Source organism: Nomia melanderi, chromosome 7, assembly GCF_051020985.1.
Source record: "Nomia melanderi isolate GNS246 chromosome 7, iyNomMela1, whole genome shotgun sequence".
Lineage (NCBI taxonomy): Eukaryota > Metazoa > Arthropoda > Insecta > Hymenoptera > Halictidae > Nomia > Nomia melanderi.
Genome location: NC_135005.1, coordinates 8460341 through 8486208, shown reverse-complemented (window position 1 = coordinate 8486208; position 25868 = coordinate 8460341). Strand labels below are relative to the sequence as shown.

At 35.4% G+C, this 25868-nt stretch overlaps 2 protein-coding genes and 1 long non-coding RNA gene across 11 annotated transcripts in view; 1 reads left to right on the top strand and 2 right to left on the bottom strand.

Annotated features, from left to right (window-relative positions):
* Positions 1-20386, top strand: part of LOC116424139 (ATP-binding cassette sub-family G member 4) — a 29220-nt gene extending 8834 nt beyond the window's left edge. Inside the window, exons 2-13 of the mRNA XM_031970132.2 lie at positions 7019-7332; positions 10411-10594; positions 11128-11251; positions 13007-13152; positions 14079-14202; positions 14820-14934; positions 15665-15790; positions 15855-15976; positions 16479-16647; positions 17011-17267; positions 17899-18032; positions 18514-20386. Coding sequence (XP_031825992.1) covers positions 7119-7332; positions 10411-10594; positions 11128-11251; positions 13007-13152; positions 14079-14202; positions 14820-14934; positions 15665-15790; positions 15855-15976; positions 16479-16647; positions 17011-17267; positions 17899-18032; positions 18514-18733 — 1935 coding nt within the window. The 5' untranslated portion in view covers positions 7019-7118 and the 3' untranslated portion in view covers positions 18734-20386. The remainder of the gene's footprint in view (positions 1-7018; positions 7333-10410; positions 10595-11127; positions 11252-13006; positions 13153-14078; positions 14203-14819; positions 14935-15664; positions 15791-15854; positions 15977-16478; positions 16648-17010; positions 17268-17898; positions 18033-18513) is intronic.
* Positions 47-3925, bottom strand: LOC116424141 (uncharacterized). The gene is made up of 3 exons (XR_004234389.2): positions 3878-3925; positions 3716-3769; positions 47-3332 (listed from the first exon to the last, which is right to left on the bottom strand). It is a non-coding gene; the product is annotated as an uncharacterized LOC116424141 (long non-coding RNA).
* On the bottom strand, positions 20239-25715 carry LOC116424140 (ATP-binding cassette sub-family G member 4). Of its 9 annotated transcripts, XR_004234388.2 has the most exons (13): positions 25094-25715; positions 24202-24758; positions 23068-23378; positions 22693-22866; positions 22395-22605; positions 22204-22311; positions 22017-22135; positions 21731-21899; positions 21555-21655; positions 21333-21488; positions 20929-21047; positions 20464-20860; positions 20239-20386 (listed from the first exon to the last, which is right to left on the bottom strand). XR_004234388.2 is itself a non-coding variant. In XM_031970133.2 (12 exons), exons 2-12 carry the CDS (start codon positions 24374-24376, stop codon positions 20632-20634), a joined length of 1872 nt encoding a protein of 623 aa, XP_031825993.2. In that variant the 5' UTR covers positions 24377-24758; positions 25094-25715; the 3' UTR covers positions 20446-20631. The 9 variants fall into 9 exon arrangements, 7 of the variants coding, with proteins under 7 accessions (XP_031825993.2, XP_031825994.2, XP_031825997.2 ...); XM_031970133.2 differs by lacking the exon at positions 20239-20386 and having other exon boundaries at positions 20446-20860; XM_031970134.2 differs by lacking the exon at positions 20239-20386 and having other exon boundaries at positions 20446-20860; positions 24202-24488.
* Positions 25716-25868: the final 153 nt, after the last annotated feature.

Sequence of the window (25868 nt, the reverse complement as noted above, 5' to 3'; positions counted from 1 at the left end):
CAACGTCGTGTTTCTTCCAACGAAATCAAGCAAAACAGCACGCGGTATTACGAAGCTCTCCGCAAAAATGGCGGACCTCGTCAGCCTTTTCTCTTTCTACATAAATTCTCGCACAAGAGTCTCATATAAATATGGATTGGAACGTTTGTTTCAAATTGATTAGAAATTCATGCAACGTAATTCTAACGGTTTGATGAGAAGAGGATTACATACCTTAACCTTCCTAGTTATATAACAACACTTATTATGAAGCGAATTTTGAATTTGAATTTATTAAAATAAAATTTCTTTTATACAATCTACAGAGACTGGAGTTAAATAGAAGTTTCTTGAAGCAGAGACATTACTAAATATTGTATTTTATACTTCATTGTATTCCTTTTGTTTATACTTTACATTTTGTTATGTTTTTCATATTTGCAGTTTATATTTTGTTATGCTCCTCGTCTTCGCAAAGATCGTATCTTTGAAAGATTTTTGTAAAGTTTTTTCCTTCTTACGACATTAGTCCTAGTTTAAAAAAAAATTAAAAATAAAAACTAGGACCTCTAGAAAGTTCAATTTAATCTTCAATTTTAATTATTTGTTCATTTTGAAAAATTTATATACTTTATGTAACATGAATTCTTTGATTAATGTGCACGAACGCACGAGTGTTTTTTCATCATTCGTTTATTTCATTTGTCATTAATTTTTGTATGTATATTGAGGGTGCGGTAGCACTTGTATTATTAAATTAATCAACGAGAAAAAATAATAGGAACAAGGAATTTTGCAATGATCATTAGCCAATAAATTTATTTATTCTTGTTGAATAAAGCAGAATTGGTTATCGCAGTGTTTCCCAACCTTTTTTGCGCCATGCTCCACCTAAGCCTTTCTAAAGTTCTTATGCCCCTCTATGTAACATATATATAATTTTTAATATTATATTATAATATTATATTTTGTTTACGTGTGTAAATATTGTGAAATATATGAAGTGATATTTCACATTTCATATTGCCCCCCCGTGGGACGACTGCCCCACGTTGGGAAACACTGAGTTATCGTGTCAGTACAGAATTAATTTGTGCTCTGCAGTTATTTTTCTCCTATTGAGATGCATATCCGAAGCAAATGAGTGAACAATCGAAACGTTCGCCTTTCAATAAGTGGTTCATGTATGATACCGTAGATAATTGTCTTACACAATCCTTACCCTTTTCATGTACGATAGTCCAGTTATTAAAATACCATAACGTCAGACTTTCAGACCTCCGAGTCATATCGAAGATTATGTATTTCTAGAAAGTATGCACAATTGGAGCAGTTCTGAACAATGTGAAGAAAAGTTTGAAATATCCAAATTTACAAATTTTAATATTCTTAACCCTTAACAGCCGAAAGGCCTCAATACGGGGACATTGATCATGAAATCCTTTTTTGTGGCGTTATTCCTTTTTGACAGATGAATGACTCATACAGCAGTGAAACATGAACTTTGCACTAAATAAAAAATTTTCGTGCTTCTTAAGAAATGTTCAGAAACAGAAAATACAATTTTAATGAAAACACTCATGAAACGAATCGTAAGGACTTAAGTGGTATGAACCATTCCGATATTTATTCTGGTGTTCAGCAGCACTGGCAATTGTCATGACGGAAATAGGGAACATTGAACTTGAATTCACCGCGTTCCGCTGCGGCTCTCACCGCGTGGATCGGATCTCCGATGATCTCCGTTGGACTTTCGATGTTGATTCATTGCGCGGCGATAAGATTTGCGGGTGTACTTCGACCAGCGTTACTGTGAATCACAACTATCAACTTCCGAGCGCTGGAACAAAGAAAACTAATAAGAGATATTGTTCATCGTTCGCAGTAAAGAACCCACATAAAATCGTCACGAAGAAGATAACGTCGTCTTAAATAATGGCAGAAATTAGTATTCGCTTTAATCCATCCCACGACATTGAATTGGTAAAGATCAATAGAAGATCAAATAAAAGTACATTTTCAGTACACCCGTAAACACGATATTATTAACTATTAGTTTGAATTTCAATTTAAAAAAATTGAAATAGTTAACAGACGTTTTTACAGTTACCACTGCGTCTAATACTGCGGAGCTTCGCGTAACTTATAAAGATCTTACAACCATTTTAAAACAGCAATTTCAATAAACGTTTACGCAAATTTTATATGCTTTTTAACTTACTGATACCATCTTTGTAAAAGAATAGATTTCTTATACTTTATAAACATCTGTAATTTACTGATAAACTATAGGTATCTTTCCTAATTGTAAGTCGCAGTCCAAATGTTAAGGGTAGTAAAAAGTTCTCCTCGATTTTTCGGTAAAATCAAAGTCTCACTTAAAACACTTTGCAATTGCTAAATGCTCAAAGTAATTTCCATTGTTATTTATGACGTTCTGCTATTCTTCTAGAACTCCGCGAGTACCGTCGCAAAATCCGTTAGCTTCAATAAGATGAATTCATCTATCCAACCTAAGATCGTCAAAAAGTACGTTCGATTACACCTAACGTTCTCAAACGTTTCCATAGATCTAATTCCGTCGGTGAAATTAGCGTAATGGAAATCCATGTCAAGCCGAGTGGACGTTACCAGAGTTCGGTCGCTTTTCGAAACAATGCTATAAACAAGATTACGGTTATCGCTCGCGGGAGATAGGACACTTTGTTCTCTTTGAGGAAGTTTGCTCAACGCAATCGGCCGTTTCAATGTCGTCGATGCCCTCTTAACACGGGTGCACGCGCGCTGCTTTTCCGAGCACGAGAACAATACAGAGCCAAAAGTTATTTATGATTCGGTGATCGCCGCGCGATGCCGCGAAAGCGGCATTGATAACAGAACTTTCTCGCTGCGGGGAACTGCACGTGAAGCGCAGCCGTCTCCACGTTTTCCTCTTCAAATCTCGTTGACCTTTACCGCAACGGTACACTGTGTGTAACTTTTCCTCCTCTTCCTCTTCAATCTCTCCGTACTTTAACTATTTCCAGTTGATAATCACTTTTGTTGTAAACATTCATTACATCCGAGTGTGTATACTACTTATACGATAAATATGTTTTATGTAACAAAAAGTACGATGGAACCCCGTATAATGTGATTAAAAAATTCCATTTTCCTGATACTGCTCCAACTTACTTCTATGTACGGTAAGATTTATTAATTCCTATCGAATTATGTGGCAACACTTTCAATAATTTTTCTCTGTTACGATACGATAACTAATGTCACGATATTATTGTGATCATCGATTTCTGGTGTTTAATTTAAAAATGTGTACCGGATTCTTATTTCGAGCCGATTCAATCGGTTCTAATCTGCAATCAATATTATCGAAATTACAAAAAATAAACAGTAATTATAAGAAAAAACTAAAAAACAAAATTTAAAGAAAACCCTGGTTCCGAATCGGTTAACCCTTTGCACTCGAGAGACGACTCTCGTTCGCCATTTGGTTCTGTACAGTAAAATTATAAAATTTGTTATTTAATATCAGAAATTTGTAGAACACATCAATATTCCGAATATCGAAATAAACTAGCTTTACTCGATTCCAAAGTGATTTCTCTTCAAGTTTATTGCAAAAAATGTCGTCTACGTTTCATCAGGGAATGTTGAATATTTCTAGCGAAGAACGATCGAGTGCAAACGGTTAGTTTACTAAACGAAATAATTGAAAGCGCAAACAAAATTACTGTACTGGGATTCGCACACAACCGATGCCGTTCCAGAAACACGATATTGTGCTGACTCACTGTAAAAGAATGATATGATACTGACAGGTTCCGGTTCCGGAAGCCGCGAAAGTACTGTTAATGAAAATATCCGGTTATGGTAATTATCTGTAGCTAAGTATACTTACATACACACACAATCGCTTTCGCGCACGTGCTATTCACGAATACCAAACAGAAAGTAAGTACCAAGTCCAGCAACCTTTGTGTATCTTGATCGTGGATCGAGATTAATCTAATCTAATCGCGGGATCGCGGTCAAGCTTTCGCTAGATTTTCGTTCGGCCACGTTCTCGAAGTCCGCTGTCATTGGACAGGCACGGTTTGACGTGCTCATCTTACGCGCGTCGCGATAACAACGAACCAGTCCGCGGTTTTAACCCCGTGCTTTATGATTTCTCTCGTAATTGCGTTGATTAACACTAGAACTACCGTACCAGTCAAAATGACTGGTTTCAATTGTTTTGTTTCGCGATTATTGATATCTTAAAAGCATTGAATGTTCGATATGATCTTGAAAATATTGGGTTGGCAAGAAAGTAATTTCGGTTTGCACAAATAGATAGTGTTGTGTTCGTATTGTTATTCTTCTGTCAATGTTATAATTTTTTTCTTTTGAGATCGGGTAATTGACACTTTTAGGTTACTATAGAAACAAATTCCGTGTAATTTTGTTTACAACCGAAAGAAATTAGAAATTAAATTGAAAATTGAGTTCTATTTCACACATTGAGTTCTATTTTAAGAAACCGAAATTACTTTCTTTCCAACCTAATAAATAGCTTCACTTGAATACTATAATGAATGTCTGAAGAAACGGAAAATAATCTATTGTTACAATTCTTATAGGGATTACATATCAATCGTATTAAATCCTCGGTAGTTCTAGTGTTAAAGGTACCTCGAAATTAGACCGAATTTTTATGCATTTATGAGAAATTTGAAAGTGTAAAGGTGCACGGAAAGTACGGAGTTTGAAAGGATATATGACACATCCGAAGCGATGTGCTTCTTACAGTATTAGTTAGGAAAACCCATTTTCTATTGTAATTGCTTTCATAATTGTCCTGTTAAAAATTTCAAATTTAAAAATTAGAATTTGAAAACTGGAAATCGAAAACTAAAAATGGAACTGTGATTGAAATTTGTAATCTGAAATCTGAAAATTCGAGAATTAGAATAGCCATAACTACTAATTTGCTAACAGGAAAAAGATATTTCCTGTGAATCTACCTTTGCTGTAGGAATCTAATATGACAGAGGGAACATTTTATTTCGGCTTTCAATTATTTATTAGTTTCTGTTCGATATTTTCGTAACGACTTAACTCGATATTGCAAGGCGAGGAGTTTAAGGTCGGCGCGGTCGTTGGCCAAAGCCGGTTCTTCTGTTCTTTCAAGAAATACGGAAACGGGAGCCTCTCCGGTGCGGACCATTACTGTTGATCATTATTCTTTGTTCCGCCATTTTGGATCGAGGAAAGGACGACGGGAAGACCGATGTCGGGGGTGAACGAACCTTTCCTTTGGTTTCATTTTAACCTTTTGCACTCCAGAGATGACTCATAGTCGCCATTCGATGTAACAAAATTATAAATTCAATATATATCAAATTTTATGTATTAGTTGCAAATAGTACCATAATATTTAATTAGATCCTGAATCTTTCTTTGGATTAAACACTGTATGAATAAAAAATCAGACGAGCACCTGGAAGTTAGTATTTATGGAAAGCAAATTCGTGAATTAGTACTGAACCTGGGAAAAGGTCAAAGTATCAAACTTGTAGTCAACAGTGTCAAAGTGTTTCCTTGTACACGTATATCGACTATTTATCATTCTTAACACGTTGATGTAAGAATCTTGTGCGTCTTATACATTGCCTGTTCTTTCGTAACAAACGTGAATGAAAATAATTATTAATCATTTGGCGCACAATTCTTACTTTACATTGTTATCAAATTAATTACGCTGTTAAACATTTTTATTCAACATTAATCATCTAAGGAATTGCGACTATTTTCAAGCAATTTGAAAGCGCCGGACATCGTAGTAATTGCCTGGTAGTTTCAAATCGATTTATACAATTGATTAATCCATCATCTGTTTTATTGCTACTTAACGACCATCTCCGTTTCTGCGTGACATAATCGCCCCATTCATTACGATTTTAAAACGTTTTCTTTTTTCTCCCGTGCGCTATAAACAGTTCCGATCGAGTATGTCGAAATCGTCCTGACGGTAACTCAAAATTCTTTAATCACAGTAGTTCTTACGAGAGCCGAGGAATCGTTGAAAGACTATCAAAGTGACGGATTCACTATCAGATATGTATCTATGTATGTACTGTCATTAAGGACAACGTTTAATGTCAGTGATTCTTATTGTTTGTAGGTCAACTGCTTGTGATGGAACGGCGAGATCAATGGTTGACATTATAGACGTGATTGTGGATTCTAAGTAGATGATCTCTGTAACTTTTGAGACACATGTCGCTGGGTGTGTCCATTTGTGTCTCCCGATTAGAAATCAATGTCTTAATTACTTCGTTAAACATTCGTAACTTTATCTTAGGGTACTCTAATGAATGGTTCTTCGGTTTTAGCAGAAAAACTTAACAAATGCTTACAACTATTACGATACTCCAGTTAGAGACCGTCGTTAACTGTATCTTAGGATACTCCGGTAGAGGTTCGTTACACGCAGTAACTATTACAATACATTAATTAGAACTCATTAAATGCTGAAAACTATAACAGTACTTTAGCTAAGGGCCATTAAACACTCGCCAACTATTAGAATGTCCTAATTGGACTCCGTTAAATGCTTGAATCAATATTTCAAAGAACCCCGAGTGGGATTCGTTAGATGCTTTTAACTACATTTTAAAGGTATTTCGAAGTGTGCATACATTGTATTAATAATTATAGTTTATAAATACTTTGATATTGACAGCAGGTCAAAATGCGTTCATTTCACCCTATTACAGAATGTTTCTATTATTAAAACCTTGAGCTAATGATGCAGTGTTATATTACCATTCTTGTGTATACCGAAGACTTAATTCTCAGTCCAGCCGTCAAGTGATCCCCTAGCGGTGCAGTAAACCTTGGGCAATTCGAACCTCATGAACTTCTTCATAATTGCAACATTCGGGTCCCGATGTTCTCTGAACTCTCGGTTTTCACTTTCAGAGTTGGTCGGGCTTGTGGGAAACACGGGCCGGCAGATTAAGGGGCCAACAATGACGACCATTTCCTCTTGTTACAGCGGCGCGGTGCTGGTTCCCTTATGTTGAATTAATCGCCGAGCGTTCGGGCAGCAATACTTCGCCGGTCACTCGACGAGTTCAAACGAACCGCGCGCCACGATGGAGGTGTTGATGCACGAGGCGAGCAATGGCCAGGAAACAAACGTGGAGGGTTCGTTGATTTACACCACCGGCAAACAGTTGACCAAGGAGAAGTCGGACGATCCACGGACCAACGGAAATGGCATGCGTTCCATGGCGATGGAAGCCGTCGACACCGTCGACATCACATTCGAAAACATCACCTATAACGTCTCCCTTGGATACAGAAAAGGTTGGTCCCATTAGGGATGACGATGCTATTAAAAAAATCCTACAGCTAATGTCGTTTCTTATCTTCGTAAGATTTTTTTTAATTCACACGTATCATATGACCAGGTACCAGGTCTACCGAGAAATTCTGTTATCGTCTCTGAGTTAAAAGAAACTGAATTAAAAGAATGATTTGTATGCCATAAATTATATATTTATGCCTACCGGAAGGATTTGTCCAATAATGTCACTTTAAGTTTCCAAAGATGAGTCATTCTATAGAAATAGTAGCCAGAAATTACCATCACGGTGGGAAGAGGCCATTAATAACTGATGGAAATGATATTGTGCAGTAAGTATTACGTGGGTTGCTGCAAAAGTTTGTTTGCAAAAGAAGTATAGGAAAAGTCACAAATAAGTTTGAACCAATGGTTTTATTGTTTTTTCAAAATATTCTTCTTCGATATTAATATATTTTCCATTGTGTTGCGTCTACACTTTCAAAGCTTAAACATGTGAAGCTTTACGAAAATAACGAACAACTGAATGGCGCCGCTAAAAATGGCACCCGATACTTTTGCAGTAACCCACGTATTCACAATTGAGAATAACATTGGAATAAACACTGAAATAATATGGGATTATAGGCTTGAGTATATAGATTCCTACTCAAAGAGTTGCAATTTAGTAATTGGAAACATGCGCTCGTTTTGACACAGGGCCCACTTTACATGCTGGTGAGAGTGACGCTCCCTTTTCACCCCTGTGCATGAACCAAAGAAAACTCTTCAACGTTCTCACGTTAGATGTCGGAGATGATTTGGTCAATTAGGTCTTCCCCCTGCCTGCTTGTATCGGCAACTTCATATTCACACGCCCCTGTAATGAACATTGACGACGTTAACACGTTGAATTCGGCTGGTACAATTTGCACACGATTTGTAAAGATTTCAAGATTAACTTTCACGCTGACACATCGAATGAACCAATTTGTTTAATCTACAAGAGCCAAGAACGTTAAGGAATCAATCGCTGTGAAAATTCTTTTTCTGTTTCATTAACCCCTTGCCATACAATATCCAGTCAGACTTTCGAGGAATATTTCAAATGGAAACTAAAAAACTAAGTGCCACTCGATTATTTTCGTTTCAAAACAAATACTAGTTTACTATTACGAATTATTGCAGTCTACAGTAAACGTGAATATAATTGAATTGCAGATTCCCCTTTGTTTTTTAGTTAATGACAAAGTTATTTTATAGAAATAAATCCCTTTAACACTTAGAATTAGCCAATCGTATGAGGAAATCTCCCACCTTTCTCTTAGCAAAACACTCCCATTTATTTTTCTCTCTTGTTATTTAGTGAGTCTTGAACTGGGGATGTTTGCAATTCAATAAATACCTTTCTCGCTTTTGAGAAACACAATTTTTAATCAAATCGTTGAATGAGCTCAATTAAAGCCAATGAAAAAGGTTATAGTTATCGTCTTCTTCAGGCAGTTGTTAAGGTGTTAACACATTCGCTACTGTGGCTCCAATCGACACCATTGAACTGTATTCGTATTTCAATGAATGTCGTGAATTACTAGAAAATCGATCCATTAACTTAACACAGTTCATTTAAAACACGTATCCTTTCGCATACTATAATATTAAAATGCATTATTCGCCCTCGCACTGTAATCACGAATGAAAAATGTTGCTGCGTGGATTTTTGACAAGTGCTGATCCATTCGTTGTTGCAAAATCGACGCGGCGTGGTCAACGCGCAGTACCAAATATTCAAAACCCCCTGAAGAATGATTCAAGATGAAATGCAATCGATCTTCAGACGCGGAATGCTTTCATGCTTTCCAATTCGTTGCATAAGTGACGCGAATCCTGGTTACTTACGTGGATGGTAGAAACTTTTCTTCGGATCAGCGTGTGTATATGTCCAACGGCGCGTATCTAATGTCCGATCATTCTTGAGAATTTCTTACGTGGACACGTAACTTCGGAGAACCATGGTCAATTTCTCTTTTGATTCGACTTTAATCACCTCTCTCTTGGCGTTTAAAAGATGTTTATCCTATAGTCCATTAGTCCTTTATTGTGCGGCCTCGGCTCGACCATTCTGTGCTCATCAGTTCCGTTATTCTTCTACATTCATTTAGCTACTATGTGCCTATTAACCCTTTGAGTGCCAAGAAGCGATATATCGCTTCTTCATGCGCTCGCGAAAAGTTTCTTGATTTTATTAGTAATGATGGAGGTTTAACATATTTTCAATATTGTGTAAACATTTTATGAACTTTAATAGAAGTTTTCATTTATAATCATGCATCTTTGTTTAAAATTGTCTGGCATCTCTCGAATATGTATGAAAATTTCCCATAGCGCTTAAAGGATGAAACAGCCCAATTTACCCCCATTGATTCGCTGCGTTTGTTTCCATTGCCTTTCCTGCTTTGCCTCGATTAATTTGTCGATTTTCCTTAGATCGATTTCTTTTCTTTCACTCCATTAATCTTCTGATCGTTTCTCATTTGATTTCCCTTCTCTTGCTGTGCTAATCTCCCTACTCTTAACTCGTTTCTCTTCTCTTGCTCTATTAATTTACTCGCTCTTCTTCCATTGGTCTTTCTTTCTTTTGCGTACTAGTTGTACTACTATAACTCCATTAATTCTTCTCTTTTTCTTAGTTAATTCTTCCACTCTTCCTGCATCAGACTACCAAGTTCTTCACTCCGTCTTTACTAATTCCACAACACCACTACAGTCACTTTCCTCGTGAAACATAGTTTGTTTATTTTCATATGTAATTTGATCAGCTGAACTACGGACGTGCGTTTATGAATCATCCTGTACAGCAAGACCTTGATTAACTGACAATGAGTTATTTTTCGTAACCTAAATCGTGATTATCCATAAACTCGATAATTCGAATTCTTAGATTACAGTTGAAAATTTGTAACAGAAATGAACATCTCTGAGGTATTCAACTTCTGCTCTACCATGCTGCAACATCGGCTTTTCCGCAAATGCGTTGATGCAGTTGCAAAGTGCAATTGCACTTTTCTTTTTTTTTTAAATGAAACTCTACATTTCGATTACAGGTCAGAAGGAAATACTGCATAGCCTGAACGGAAGACTTCCGGCGAAACGTCTGATCGCTCTAATGGGCCCGTCTGGGGCAGGGAAATCGACATTGCTGGACATTCTATCAGGATTCAGGATAAGTGGCGTGAACGGCGAGATCTACGTTAACGGTCGAATTCGACAGATGAACAGTTTTCGGAAGTGAGCCGACTATTCCTCGTCGTCTTTATATAAAGTGTCGATTCGGGTTGTACAATACAAAACATAAATAAAAAATAATTTAATTTTTAATAATTTCAAAATTATCAAATTTAATATTAACTTTAACTTGTGATCATTTTGATTTATCTAATTTAATATGAACTTCAGTTTTTAATTATTCCAATTTATTCAGTTTAATATTACGTTTAATTTTTAATGACGTCAATTTATTGAATTCACTATTAAATTTAATTTTTAATTCGAATGAAAGATACATGTATTCTATCTATCAGTTTTTATACTACCCGAGTCGATCTAAAAGAAGTAGAAATACAAAACTGTACAAAATGAAAACTAGAAAGAACCAATTAAGCAATTCGAAACTAATTAAATTTTCTAAACGTTCAGTAAAGTGGAGTTAATCGCTTTGACCTATCAATTATGCAAATATAAATACGAATATAAATATAAAACAAACAAATCCAGCTGGGGAACGACGACTATACCGAATATTGTTCGATCGAATATCACAGATGCAGCACGTACATCACGCAGGACGACCGGTTGGAGCCGTTGCTGACGGTGATCGAGAACATGAGAGTGGCCGCTGACCTCAAGCTGCCGACAAAGATCCCGCGATACGAGAAGGAAACAAGAGTGAGTGACAGTACCGTTCGTTCAGGCGAACAATTGTCAATATTTTGAATTGCGAATGCATCGCAATCGCGGTTGCATGAACGGTGTTCGTTACGCCGGGGATTGATAAGATAAACGGGACACGCTGAAATATCTAAACTGGGAAATGTTTGCGGGATAACGATACTGTTAATGCTCGGACGTGGCAACATGACCTATTTAAAAATTTCTATTTTGCAATTATTAACACGTTGACTACCACGGTGATCGTCGGTGGTTGGAGCTCCATAATGACTGGAAAATAATTATAATTTGCGAAAGAACTAACGTCGAATATTTTTATAACATTTTTGTTCGGTGGCCTAAATAATTAGATAATGGTGGAACGTAAAAATCGTTGGAAGGAATAATTAACAATTCCTCCTTTTGTATCTTTGCTACAAAGGAATAGGTGATACATACAACGCTGAAATTTTCGGTGGCTGTCAACGTGTTAAAATTATAAAGATGTTTTTTGTGAGATAACTGAACTTCTATATTTGCACAGATGCAACAGTAGAGGGTGTTAAATCTCAAGGAATGCAGCCATACTTTTTCTATAAGCGGTCAGGCTTAATCTAGGTCCGCGTAAAAACTCACTTGCATCGGCAAGCGGAATAATCCGCGTGCTGCGACTTGTATTAACCCGTTGCCATAAGATATTGTAAAATAACGTGACTCGTAGCGAGAATTTTTGAAAAGAATTTGACAAGGATAAATATTACTAGTTTTGTGTATGTTACTATATTCTGGAATTTAAAATAAATATTATTTTTATATTATCCACTATTAACCTCTGGAATAAACGCAGACAGAGAATAAGTATCCAAATTCTGTTACTTTTTTATTAAATTATTAAGAATAAAGTTCATCAAGCATGGCATTGAAAAAAATCATAAGGCAAAGAGTTAAATACATATCTAGGTTAATCAATTGTGTATCATTGATCCCGGAAGTACTGCGCAAATCGTGCAATTAGAACCCAGATACAAATTGGTTAACAGGTGTGAAAAGTCAACCGAAAATGTACTACCGCGAACGGATCAGTTATCCCTCGTGAAATTCCTTTTGGCACTTGAACTCTGTTGTGTTGTCATGATGGCCTTGTTGGCGAATGAGTATTCCGATTCCGGTGACAAAAACACCCGAAATCTCGTCTAATTTTTATTTCGCGCGGCCGAGTGCGAAAACTCATCTGCAGCGTCGAAACTGAGAAGCTGTCATTGAAAGAAACCGTAAGATGCGCGCAGAAAGTGAAATAGTAAAATATAAATAGAAAGCAAACAGTGTAGATATAAATCTATTTTAAGGAATTTTCTTTATTTGCAATTTTAATGCCTGTACTTAGACGTATTGCATCAAAGATTAAAGGATCAAACAATTTCGACGGAAAGATAAATACTTGAATATTGACAATGTAGCTGTAAGATTGTGGAAAAAATCCGCCATGTCTAATCCGCCGTCCGCCATTCTAAAATCTTCGTTTCTTGGATTCAATCTTACCTTTTTCTAATTGCAACCTTCCAGTCCGGTTGAGTGTTGCAATCCAATATTCACTGTATGTGACTTCTCTCATTTTTCCACGAAACTTCTGCAGTAACCCACGTATAAATTTTCTCGCGCCATAAATTAATAAGAATCCGCTGTCTGATGGTCATGTAAACGGCATCAGTGCCTCAGTTTCTAGATTAGCGGCTAACGGCTGAATCTGAAGAAGAAAATTAAATCAATTTTCAGATCGAGGAGATTCTTACGACTCTGGGTCTGTACGAGCACATGGATACGCGAGCGGATAGGCTAAGCGGCGGTCAGAAAAAGCGGCTGTCCATCGCTCTGGAGCTGGTTAACAATCCCACCGTTATGTTTCTCGACGAGCCAACGACGTACGTATCATATACTGAAAAATAATCTTTGGATCTGACTACTCGTTATTAATAGACTGTGCGAGCTTCGTGCGATTTCCGATTTTTATATATTATTTTATAGAAGTTGAAGCAAGGGAAATTTTCATTTTGTCCACTGACAGATCCTGTATGATAAACAAATAACGTAATTATATCGTTAATATTAATTGATGCAAGTTTTCCGTTGTGTTTTGCACATTTATAAACGCCATACATTTATGTAGATCCACAGTTTACGGTATTAAACTTATTCGAAGAGCGGCTTATCGAAATATCAACCCTTTAGAAACAAGGATTCTCGAATATATTAAAAACCCTTTTTCAATGAGTTAAATTAATGATTCCTTAACGCTAAACGTATTGCGACCGGTCAACCGGTTTTAAAATTTGATTAGAAATCCTGCATTTTCTTTCGTCCACTTAACTTGAAATCAATTATCATATCAAATCAATTTTTCAATTTTTGCCTTTCCTTTTGTTCCGTTTTCACTAAGGCAAATCTATCGTTTTATTTGTTTATTTTATAACCAGTTATTCGACCGTTTACGGTAGGAATAGATATGTATAAAGTGCTGGTACATTTAGTATTAAATATTTAAGAAGAGTAGAAACTATTTATTGGTCTGGTGTTGTTTATATTTTTTTTAAATATTTTTTATTCCGTGTATACCTTGGTATTAAAACTGTTCTGTAACAAAAATGCCGACGGAAACGAGGAATATAAACATGCGAGGAAGATTATTAAAGCGCTATACATACTATTTCGGGAACATTAGCGTGTGAGAGGTCGATCATCCTGTTTACTCACGAAAGTAAAGCGCAAGGCAAACACCAACCGAATACGTTGAATAAATTACCCTGTAATTTTACCGATCCTTTAGCCACGCGTGTGTCTTTGTTTGCAGAGGTCTAGACAGTTCGTCATGCATGCAAGTGGTGAATCTGCTGAAGGTGCTAGCCCGTCAAGGGAGAACAATCATATGCACGATTCATCAGCCCAGCGCGTCCCTCTTCCAGCTATTCGACCTGGTAAGAAGAATATTACCATTATAACAAGACGTCCTTCCTCTGCCGTTCCCTTAATTGCGGAACTGGTATAATTATCTCTGTTGAGCCAAGAACGTTGGATCAGCAATGTCAAATAACTTCATCGATCACGTTGTTATTATAAAATTTTCTTGCAAGCCGAACGACTCGTTCCGTATCTTTCATTTTTCCAGTTATGGAGATCGCAATTATACCAATGATTATTAACCTTTTTTGTTATTATTAGTTATTAGCAAATAATAGTATTAATGGTATTAGTAACCTTTATAAAATTGGTGAAACCCTGGACAAATGTTTAATATTCGAACGTGTTTTGTACTTTAATATTTGCTTATGATTATTTATAAATGTTACAAACTTACTCGTCTTAATATTCATTTGCTTGCAAGCATTTGGAAAAAGTGAACGATTGTTTTTACGAAAGAACGTCGGTCCTCCGGAGATCAAACGAATTCACTCATTCCCGTGCATGTGAAAATGAAAGTTACATACGTGTAATCTGGTAAAATTCGCTTTTGTGATTTTTACAAAAGAAATTCGTATCGAGCAGCTTTCACTGCTTGACAGTTCCATCGTTGAGAATTTCGTTCGTCCGGCAGGTATACGTGTTAGCGAGAGGCGAGTGCCTTTACCACGGTGCAACCGATCAGTTGGTGCCTTATTTGGAAAACATCAAGCTACCGTGTCCTATGTACCACAATCCGGCTGATTACAGTATGTGTCTTGTATGTAATTACATTTTCTTTTCCGAGAGGAGTGACCCGAACCACGCTAATAGCCGCGAGTGGCTTAACACGTTCGCTGCTGGCATTTTTTGAAACTCAATTTATACTTTTCAAAAAATGTTCAATAAATGTAACAGAAAAGAGTTAGCAATTTTCCGAATTTGAGAAATCTAAGTGTTATTTACTTTTTCTTTAGATATAAATTAAATATTACTTTTCTATTGTCAATCGTTAACCTTTGAAATGAACGTAGACAAAATTTGTTCTTTTCTTAATAACGATGCAATAGTTGTATAGTTACGAAGTAAATTATAGGGCAAGGAGTTAATTTACCCGTAGTAAACGTGTTAACTATCCTGCTTCGAGCACTACAGTGAAAGTTCTAATTTCATTCTTCGTAATAAAGAATTTATTAGACTTCACTTAGGCGTAACAACAACTTTTGCTGTAGATAATATCCATTCTTTATATTCTCTAAGTCATTTTGCCACGTCACCACAGGAAGGAGATGTCAACGCTGATTAAGTTTTCGCTAACGTTTATAATTCATGTCAACTTTTTGTAACTTGTCAGCATTGTAGGATGAATATTATGATTAAACGTGTCACATTCTTTGAAATCCAAAATTGGTCAACTTTTGCATTATAATCGCGAATATAAAAACTGACAATCTATTCGTTAAATTCGCAATATCAATTCATCGAGTATTTATTGAACAGTAATCGAATTGGCCTGCGGCGAATACGGAGAGGACAAAGTGTCGTTGTTAATATCTGGTTCTCAAAACGGCAGGAACGTGCAGTGGTTCAACACTTCCGATCTCACAGACGCGAAAAATCTGAGAGGTACGTGAACGATATTGTTGTATAAAGAGTCACGACGTTTATTTCTATGATTTTTCTTTCGCAGCGTTGCATCCGATCAAAAAAATCATCGAAGCTGAGGGTAACAGCAGCTTACAGGCAACTTCTTTGGTGCATCAAATCAGGGTTTTGATAGGAAGGGGGTTTCTTACGTGCAGAAGAAACACGGTAAGCTGAATTATCTCTTTTCCTTGTTGTTTCAACCATCGAGGACGCAATACTGATATTTTAATGCCAGGTTTCAGAGCACAATTTACTGAACTAAACCTTTACTGAACTAGAACTCTACTGAACTTATTTACATACATTCAACATAACAATTATGTTGTTTTTCCTCCTTTTAATTTCGTTATATAATGTTTAAAGCTTTACACGTAGTTAAAACTAGTGAATGTGTCACCTTTTCGTGAGTACATTCGTGAGATCAGTAGTTAACGCTAGAATTACCATTTGGGTCAAAATTACCTACTCCTGATTTCTTTTCTTACAACTACTAAAAAGATACAGATACTTCTTTGAGAAATTATTAAAGAAGCTGATTTAGTAATACCTAAAACGAAATACAAGTCAATTGGAAGTTTAATAAATGCACGACTATAAGTTTTGTGAAGAAATTTTAAAAAGTCAGCTTACGTGCTCACAGTAAATCATAATTACGTTATCATTGCAGACGTTAACACACATGCGAATCCTAGTCAACATATCCGTCAGTTTTATGCTCGGCACCGTCTTCCTTCAGGCTGGCATGGACGGTGCCAGAGTCTTAGATAATTATAATCTTCTCTTTTCGATTCTTATACATCACATGATGACCACAATGATGCTCACCATAGTCACTTGTAAGTAACTGAGTAAATCATTTTTCTTACTTTAGAATCACTGAAATCGTGAAAGAGTTTTCCTTGGGAATTATTAAATAAATCTGTTTACTATTACATACACTATAATACGATTCAATCGAGATCTCGACAAATATGGTTATACAATATTTACAAGGAAATTCGTTTATTAAGAATTTAACAATCAAATTATTATTAATAATCGAATTACCAATTAAAATGTTAGTTAATAGATCATTCGACTTATGATATCGTGATAAATTGTAGATATTTCTCTAACTAGTACAAGATTATAAATGTTTCTTTAATTCATTTTTATGAAATTATAAATATTTCTCTAATTAATTAATATATCTCTTACAGTTCCTTTGCAAATGAGTATCCTGCTGAAGGAGCACTTCAACAGATGGTACAGCTTAAAGGCATTCTACACGTCGCTAACATTGGTCGACCTGCCAGTCTCAATATTCTGCTGCCTAATTTTCACGGTGATAGTATATTTCGTAACTTCCCAGCCATTAGAGATGACACGGTTCTTGATGTTTTTCTCGATCAGTTTGCTGATATCTTTCATAGGTCAAGGAACTGGTCTCATGATCGGAGCAGTATTCAATGTAGTTGTAAGTGTGTGTTGGTAACGCAATTGTCCCATTTTAATTTATCCGCGCAATTATCTCCCGAGCTATTCAAAACATTATTTCATATAGAATTCGTTTGGAAAGGGACATAACGATACGCTTTATCGTCACTCGTATTTACAAACATAAAATATTTCTATCAGTCCCTTACGCACGCTGCAGTCTTATGTAATTTTATGTCAATTAAATCGCTTGTATGTATTATACTTTACACGAGATGATTCTTAAATAAAAAAACGAAACAATGAGAAACAGGAGATAATTTTGCGGATACGTTAATACGTTCGATACCAGCCTTTGTTTCAATTCCGTTGTTTCGGTACGATACTTTATAAAAATGTTATTGACACGTTTACGGAACATAAAATATTAGTCGTCAAAAATGTCTACGAACTTTTTCATTGTTTTTTTGAAATTTTGTATAATTCAAACCGTTTATAGAAATGAAAAGAAAATATATTACAAGGGAAAATGTAAAAAGAAAAGATAACGAGAATGAAGGAAAATATGGGTCGCAAATATACAATCTGGCTGGTAGCAAGCGTGTTACACTATGACACCGTTAATATTTGCACGCAAAGTGAAATTCTGAAATGTTCATGTTAAATTTTAGAACGGGACGTTCTTAGGACCGACATTATCAGTACCATTGATGATGTTTGCTGGATTCGGTGTGTCACTGCGAGATATACCGATTTATCTGAAATGGGGTACATACGTCAGTTACCTGCGATATGGCCTAGAAGGGTAATATTTCCTGCGTTATTCTTGCTCCTCTGTTAATCTGCTAAATTACTCACTTTTGTAAATTAGATAACTTATTATCTGTTATCTCTATTTGGTATCTCAGACAGTTAATCCTTTGCGCTTGAGAGGCGATTCTCATCGCCGATTGATTCAAGGGAGGTAAAATTATAAACCTCGATAGCTCGTCATTAAAATTTTGTATAACGTTTTAATACGTAGAACATTTAAGTAAAATGGTTCTGTTCTATAGTTTATGTATTATTTCTCTGTATGTTAATTATAAAAATGAAAATATTTATAATAAACGCAATTCTGAGTGCGAAGGGTTAAACGTTCTTCCTTTGACTTTTCATTTTATTATTGTACTTTACTGTAAGTATAATAAATAATAATAATAAAGAAAATATTATAAATATAATAATATAAATATACAAAATGCTAAGAAAAATAATAATCAGTTTAAATATTTCTGAATGCACAGGTACATTAGTGCTATATACGGGTTCAACCGACCGGTGTTGGATTGCCAAGGAAGGAAAAACCTGTACTGTCATTACAAGTATCCTTCGAAATTCCTTGATGACATTGCTATGGACGGCGATCAATTTTGGAATGACGTGGTGGCGTTGCTCACGATACTTATCTTAACGCGTATCGGCGCTTATTTACTTCTTAAATGGAAGATCGTCTCCGTGCGATAAATATAATCGAAGGATTATACAGATCGAACTCAACATGTGTTCCTCACGGCTCGTGTTTTGCCTGCCCACAGTTTTTATCGTGATATTACATAGATATTTCGTACTATCGTTAGAAATCACAGCAAAGGGGACGTGAAAGAACCTATTTATCAATGCACGAGATAGCTAATAGTAAATCCATATTTAATTTAAGGTGTAAAAGCAGAGTACACGGTGCGCGGATAAATGTATTGTAATCCGAAATCTTGCGTACTGAAACGTTTAGGAAAGGAATTCATTGTATCGATGTACCATGTACAAAACGTTCATCGTTCGTATCTATTCTAATTGCTAAGACATTTAATTGTTTCTTAATTAAATTTACTCCAGACTGTATATACTTTATACACATAAAGTCCGAAAAGAAAGTAATGAATTTCTGGGGAAAGGAAGAAAATGGAATTCCGTTTTCCTTTTTTTTCTTTATACAGAAGGAGAAAAAGGATTCATAAAGATTTTCAAATCCTTTGTATTATAATGAGTAAAAGTTTCACTGACGTTTTGCGATCGATCCGTTGTACGTACAAGATTTCGTGTAAAGAACAATCACGTTTTAAACAAAGCCTTTACGCTACCGTAGAAGATTAATGGATCAAACTTATATTAATAAATAGCGAATTAAACGTAATCTAAGGTGATAACATTCCGGAAAGATATCTTCGGGAATTGAACGTGATATTTAAGGATTGCTCAACGAAAAGTCAATTAAACAACTCGAATAATCTGTTCATACGTGCTGGGTTTTCCTGGAAGCGGTGCGAGATATTTATATTCTGTCTCATACCACGTATAAAACCGTTGTATATAATTGCAGAGTTTCAAATTTATTTAAGACAAGTATTCTTTCATAGATCGTAACGTAACATTTTTTATTCACACCCGTAACTCTCAGCCACGTATGTAAGAATTTTTTATATTGTTATGTTGTTAATATTTTACATACTGATGGGACCAAAAATATAAGTCATCGGTAACTCTATATGTATCGCTTTATTTATACGATCATATTTATGCTATTATATTTGGTTTATAATTTTGAACATTCGATGAATATTTAATAATCGTCAATAAACTGCGGTTTCTATGTAATTTATGACAGGAACAAATATATGTATATAACTAATGGAAAAAAAACTCTAACGACAAATAATTGATTTCTCATAAGGAAAATATCTCTTTAATTTAATAAATTTCTTAAATAATAAAATGGTAAATAGTCTTCTTCAACTTTGACACTTATAGACTAATTTTGAAGAAGTTAAAGATGGAGAAAAGTTTTTTTATAATGTTCAACTTTGTTAAACATTTCATTGTATTCAAAGGGTCTTGAGTGCTATAAATAAATAAGGCACGAAGTCCACTTACATGTTTTAGAGTACTTATTTTAATTTATAAGGCAAAGATAAAACCCAATACATCAGGTTTTCAGTACAAAATGATTAATCTCTTGACATTGAGCTATTCGAGCCATTAATATTTACGGAAGTACTTTGAACTCGCGATCTTGCCGATTTTACGTAACACATCGAGAACAATATTTTTGAGAATGTGGGCTTATCAACGTTGTGATAACCCCTTCCCAAGAATATGCTTTACACATTAACAATGTATGTACTAGAAAACGTTTCAAGTATAAAGAAATATATTTTCATTATTTATAATTTTGTATGTAAAATTAAATATATACTTACAAAACATATCTAAGCATTTTTACTTAATAGCCATCAAACACTTTTCACATAAATATTTTCAAATCTACAGATGAATAATTTTGAAGTATTTTTCTTTTTCCTTTTTGATATTTAATTAATAATATTGGTCGAAGGACAATCACTTTTTAAAGGAAAATACATAATATGTCATCTCCGTGCTACGTTCGCCTTCCATTTAAGTACAAGGTAAGTAGCAATCTGCAGACACGCTATCCAAATACACAGCGCAAATATATTCATGAAAAAAGAAACTGTAGGCATATCCATCCATTCTAGAATTCTATTTGGAGAACGCAGGGGACAATAGATTGCAGAACATGGTAACTTTTCTCTATCTCCATCATAAAGTGCTTGTAAGATACCTTCAAATGCGTACCTGCAAGCAAATATGAGATAAGTGTACCATATTTGTATATGTTTGAGTTTATTGTAATTGTAATATACCTGAAAAAGCTAATAATGCACAGTGGTTGAAGGTATCCCGCTACTTCGCTGAATTTCAAGAAAAACCCGGCGAATAGAATCATGGGCATATTGATCGCAGGAACTAAAAATATTCCTAACTGGAAAATATTAACAATATTTTTTATTATAATGAAGCCTTTTCAAAATTATGGTTGTAGACCAAGATATTTTAGGATATTACTATCAAATATGATAAAAAATATTCTTCCTTATTAATGTGCATTAATTCATCTAATTAAAATTTGCAAATTTTCAAACAATAGTTAATGGAATCTTGGACTTCTAATGTATAAGCAAAAATAATTCTGATAAATGAAATATCCACGTTATAGAAAATTACGGCTGCAACGAATTGAAATTAAACAATTAAAATGATCTATTACGTGCTGGTTAAATGCGACACCGACGAGCATCCCTGACGACTGGCCCAATATCGTTGTCAAAATGCAGATTAACCATGTACGAAAGAATCTGTCGCATTCCATGTACTGGCCAGTCATGTAGTATGCTATAAAGATAAATACGGATGGACAAAGGATCTAAAAAACATAAATTATTTTTAATCGAACAAATACAGAATTTTATTAGAAAAACAGTAAACTTACTTGCAACGGTAAGTCAGACGTAATTTTCGCCACGTAGTAAGACCTCAAACGATACCAATTGTTTAAATATTCTCGCAAGAATACACTTGCCTCTATAGGAACTATAAACACGAAAAACATAAATTCACTACACAAGTATAATTTTGTTTAATAAACAGACATAATTTCTAACTTACACATTAGCACAGCCGGCATGGAACTTGAAAAATACAAGAACAGTAAAACAAAGAATACGCAAGCGATATTGCTGTTAATTCTACTAGCATCGCTCCCGGTATTATAAAACACGGCGCCTAATAAAAAAGCTACTACCACGTGAGCTGCAAACCTGAGCTTAGTCAATGTCTAAAAGTAAAAAGACAATTTATGCAAAAATAACGAAACAAATGTGGTACAGGTGGCATGGCCAATATTGATATTACGCGTATAATTAATTAGTGCGTCGGATGCAATTGTACTAACATTATCACGTTTAGTACAGATCATTCCTCTCATTAACAGTACTTTCGCCTCTTCCCATACGGGCGACTTCAATTTGTTTGTATTATTGTTAATTTTCAACGTGACACCGGAATCCAAATCTGAAATTTTAATCGAAGTAAGTACAATATTTTTATTTTACTCTGTAAATAAAGTTAATGTCAAGTACCCATTGTAGGACGTTGGAACAATGTCTTCCATTTCTGATATTTGTCGTGACTTATTGTGTACAAATTGTCCAAGTCGCCGTCTCTCTCGCCAGTCACGACTTCTAAAACTATTACACAATCGTCAATCGGTATTCAAGACTTGTTAAACGTTTCCATTTATATTCAACTACACTCTAGTTTCTGGAATTACCAAATTCGGCTATATTATAAAACTGCGGGCAGACATATCCCGCGTCATTGAAGGTGCTTAAAACGTTGTCCCAAGTGCCGCAGTAGAAAGACTTTCCCTGGTGCAGGACTAACAGGTCATCGAACTTAGATATCATCCGGCTGCTGGGTTGATGAACCGCACAAACGACCGTGCAACCGGTACTCGCCATTCGATGCAGCAAATTAATCACCTGTTCAAAACGGTACCGCAATTTTGTTAGGTATGCTTGTGGAAATACAAAAATTAAAATAAACTTTTATTGATTATCGTAAAGAACCTGACACGAGGAAGTGCTGTCGAGGCCGCTGGTTGGTTCATCCAACAACAACACGGACGGTCTCGTGACCATTTCTATACCTATTGATAACCGTTTCTTTTCGCCACCACTCAGATTCTCCACCATTGTGTCTAGACTGTTCGACAGATTCAAATTGTCTGCTATTTCTTCGATCTACTCGAATAGATGGTTAATTATATTCATTAATATAATTAATAAAATATATATACATATATTGATATTTACTAATACAATAAATTATTACAGTTTTTACTACAGTTTAAATGTTAAAATAAAAAATTCTACTTTTCCATGCTTGTAGGTTTTTCAAAATGAAACCGTTTAATCAATATTAACATGAGTTTTGTCACTTACAATCAAATAAAAAGCGCGTCGATCGCGAATGCCTTGAACTTTTAGACGGGCAGTAAAGTACAGAGTCTCGCGAGTGGTGAGCAATGGTAATAGTGCGAATTCCTGTGGCAGGAAGCACGTTTCTTTGTGAAAAACGTCGGCGTTCCATCTTTGGTCGTTAACTGTAATTGTGCCTTTCACGTTGGTCGACTTCAGGGTAGATATGATGCGAAGCAATGTCGTCTTTCCAGCGCCGGATGGACCGAGAATGGCAGTCAACCTTCCCGGCCGAAAACATCCGGTGATGTTCTTCAGAATTCTCTTCGTCTTACCTACAAATAAATATGGCTTAACATAGTCTTACCTCTCTAAAAAATTCATTTGTTATGAACATATTAAAACCTAATAAAAACTTGTTTAAGAAAAAACATAATTGTATTAAAAAATATATATATAATATAAAATGTATATTAAAAACGACAATAATCTGTGACAAGAGGAACATTAATATAGAATTTGTTAGATTCGATAATTTTCCTCATTATATTTTCCACAAAAAGAAGCGATAAACCACGACAAACAGATAAAAACGCAATACTGGTTGACTGTTGCTGCGTTACAAACAAGTATATATAATTATAAATGCGTATAATCGTCCTCGATAAGTTTTTCATAAGCATCATATGTTGCAAAAATGCCGCAAAAATTTGTAAACGGAAATATTGACCGTTCAACCTTGTGTCAGTGATTTACCTTGGACATCTTTTCAGCATGTACAATTTTTTCTTAACGGTAACGGTTGTAACATTTCACGTTATAATTGAAAAACTTTATGCAAAGCAATCTTGACCTCAGTTCGCTCTTTAATCAACATAGTACTTTATTTGAACTGGTCAATGCTAAGTTCTTTCATTGGTCGAGCTGATCTTTTAATCGTAACCGACCAGAGAAGCTGAACATACAAAACACATAAATATCTCATTTATTTCTTGATTTGAAACCTTTCGTTTATTCATAAAAAATATTTTTCTAAATTGGTTATTTGAAAGGAGGTTCGAAAATGTTTATTTTAGTTAACCAATGTTGTAAAACTATTTGAATCGTGTGTATAGCCACTATAAATTATACTTTCTCCGCGCGTCCGTGGACACTTGCCTTTCTTTTGACCGACTTCGTATGTGAGATCGTCGAACCCTACATGTATCCTAGTAATCGGCCTCGTTTCCGGATTAAGAAAATTTTGGTCGTCCCTCAATTGAATCGTGCATTCTTCGTCGACCGAATTGACCATCATATCGCCGTTTGCATCCTTGTTATCGTACATCTCCATTTCCACTGACTCTATGTCTGTCAATCGCTAACTAGTCATGCTAGTTCGAATTGTCAGCCTATGCATATACAATGTTTGCATATTATTCGGCGTGACTTATACGAAGTGAAATCTATAAAAACAGAATACTTCCATCGTTAAACCAATGTTGAAAATTATGTTTAAGTTTTAAACGTCAACGGGTAACTTTTCTGCCAACTAGTATAGTATAGAATTTTATTCCACCAAAATAGACTGATATATAATCCAAGAATATTCAGAGCCACTCGATGTCAATGTTGAAACGAACAATTTTAATGTCCACGATTGTATAACTCTTTATCTTTTGAATCGTGTAATTTCTTTTTCTTGCTCGTATCTCTTTATTTTAGAAACTTCAAAGCTGTCCGAAAAGACCATATAACAAATAAAAATATTCATCTTAATAATTGAAATATAAATCCATTTACATAATGATGCTTCAAAATAAGTTAAACTGAATTAAAAAAAAAAGTTTAAAATCATTCAGTTCGTGAAAATAGCTTAAAGGACGTTCGACACGGACTTAAAATATCCAAAAACAAAAGAATTTCAAAAATACTAAATAAGATCCCCTAATGAAATGACAATGTCCCGAAAATCGAATACCACGCTATCTACTGACAAGCCAACGATAACAAACATTTCACTATCTCACAAATCGTTTCTTTCGGCATTATTCACTGATTTGATCCTTACATCACGTTGATCTCGTTGCACTGTTCCTAATCAAGAACACAGAATCTCCAGCGACTAACTGCACTCTGGGTTCATGCCAGTTGCGTCTATCACCACCGATTGTTTAACAAACAATTTTCATTCTCGTGTCGAAATAAAACTGAAGCGCGCGTCACGAGTCTTGAATCATTCGAAGATAATTAAAGAATGAAAGAGCTGTCATCGTCGCGATGGTACAGCTACCAATTCTCACGACGGTTTGCGCGAAGGAAAACCAAAGTAACGCGGGGATAAGCTAACATACGATGTTTCAGTATCTCATGGTTATCGTCTGATACACAAACAATAGGGTATGTTTGTAGCTATCACGGAGTCTGTTTTCTCGTGAGAAATTTCACCGACTGACGATAAACATGTACCACCTATCATCGAATGCAGACTCCTATTCGACCGTTCCGTCGGTGACCGGACCGAGGAGAAAATAAGTCGGTAAGGGAACAAAAACTGTCCTCAAGTTGATTAACCGCGAGCAAATTGAATAGACAGGACAGTTTTCCTGAAACTGCGACGACTGATATGACACGAGCAAATCCGTCGCGACGACTACCGATTAAACAGCCGTTACGTCGCTTAGTTTTCTTGCCCTACATGTCATGCCTGCAGCGTTTGTAATTTGACCTTGATTCACGATTAGATGCTCGCGCTTCGCTGTTTCCATACTAATAGGAAATTATATATTGCGTACAATAGGCATTTACGCATATTTGCTGGCCACTTTCCTCCTTACCGTGCGATC

Excerpts from the sequence above, each read along its gene's own strand:
- LOC116424140 (XM_031970133.2), bottom strand. The coding sequence starts at position 24,376 with ATGGAGATGTACGATAACAAGGATGCAAACGGCGATATGATGGTCAAT. Across the intron at positions 23,379-24,201 it reads CGAAGTCGGTCAAAAGAAAG|GTAAGACGAAGAGAATTCTG; the intron begins GCAAGTGTCCAC and ends ATTTATTTGTAG. Across the intron at positions 22,867-23,067 it reads GACGCGCTTTTTATTTGATT|ATCGAAGAAATAGCAGACAA; the intron begins GTAAGTGACAAA and ends CTATTCGAGTAG.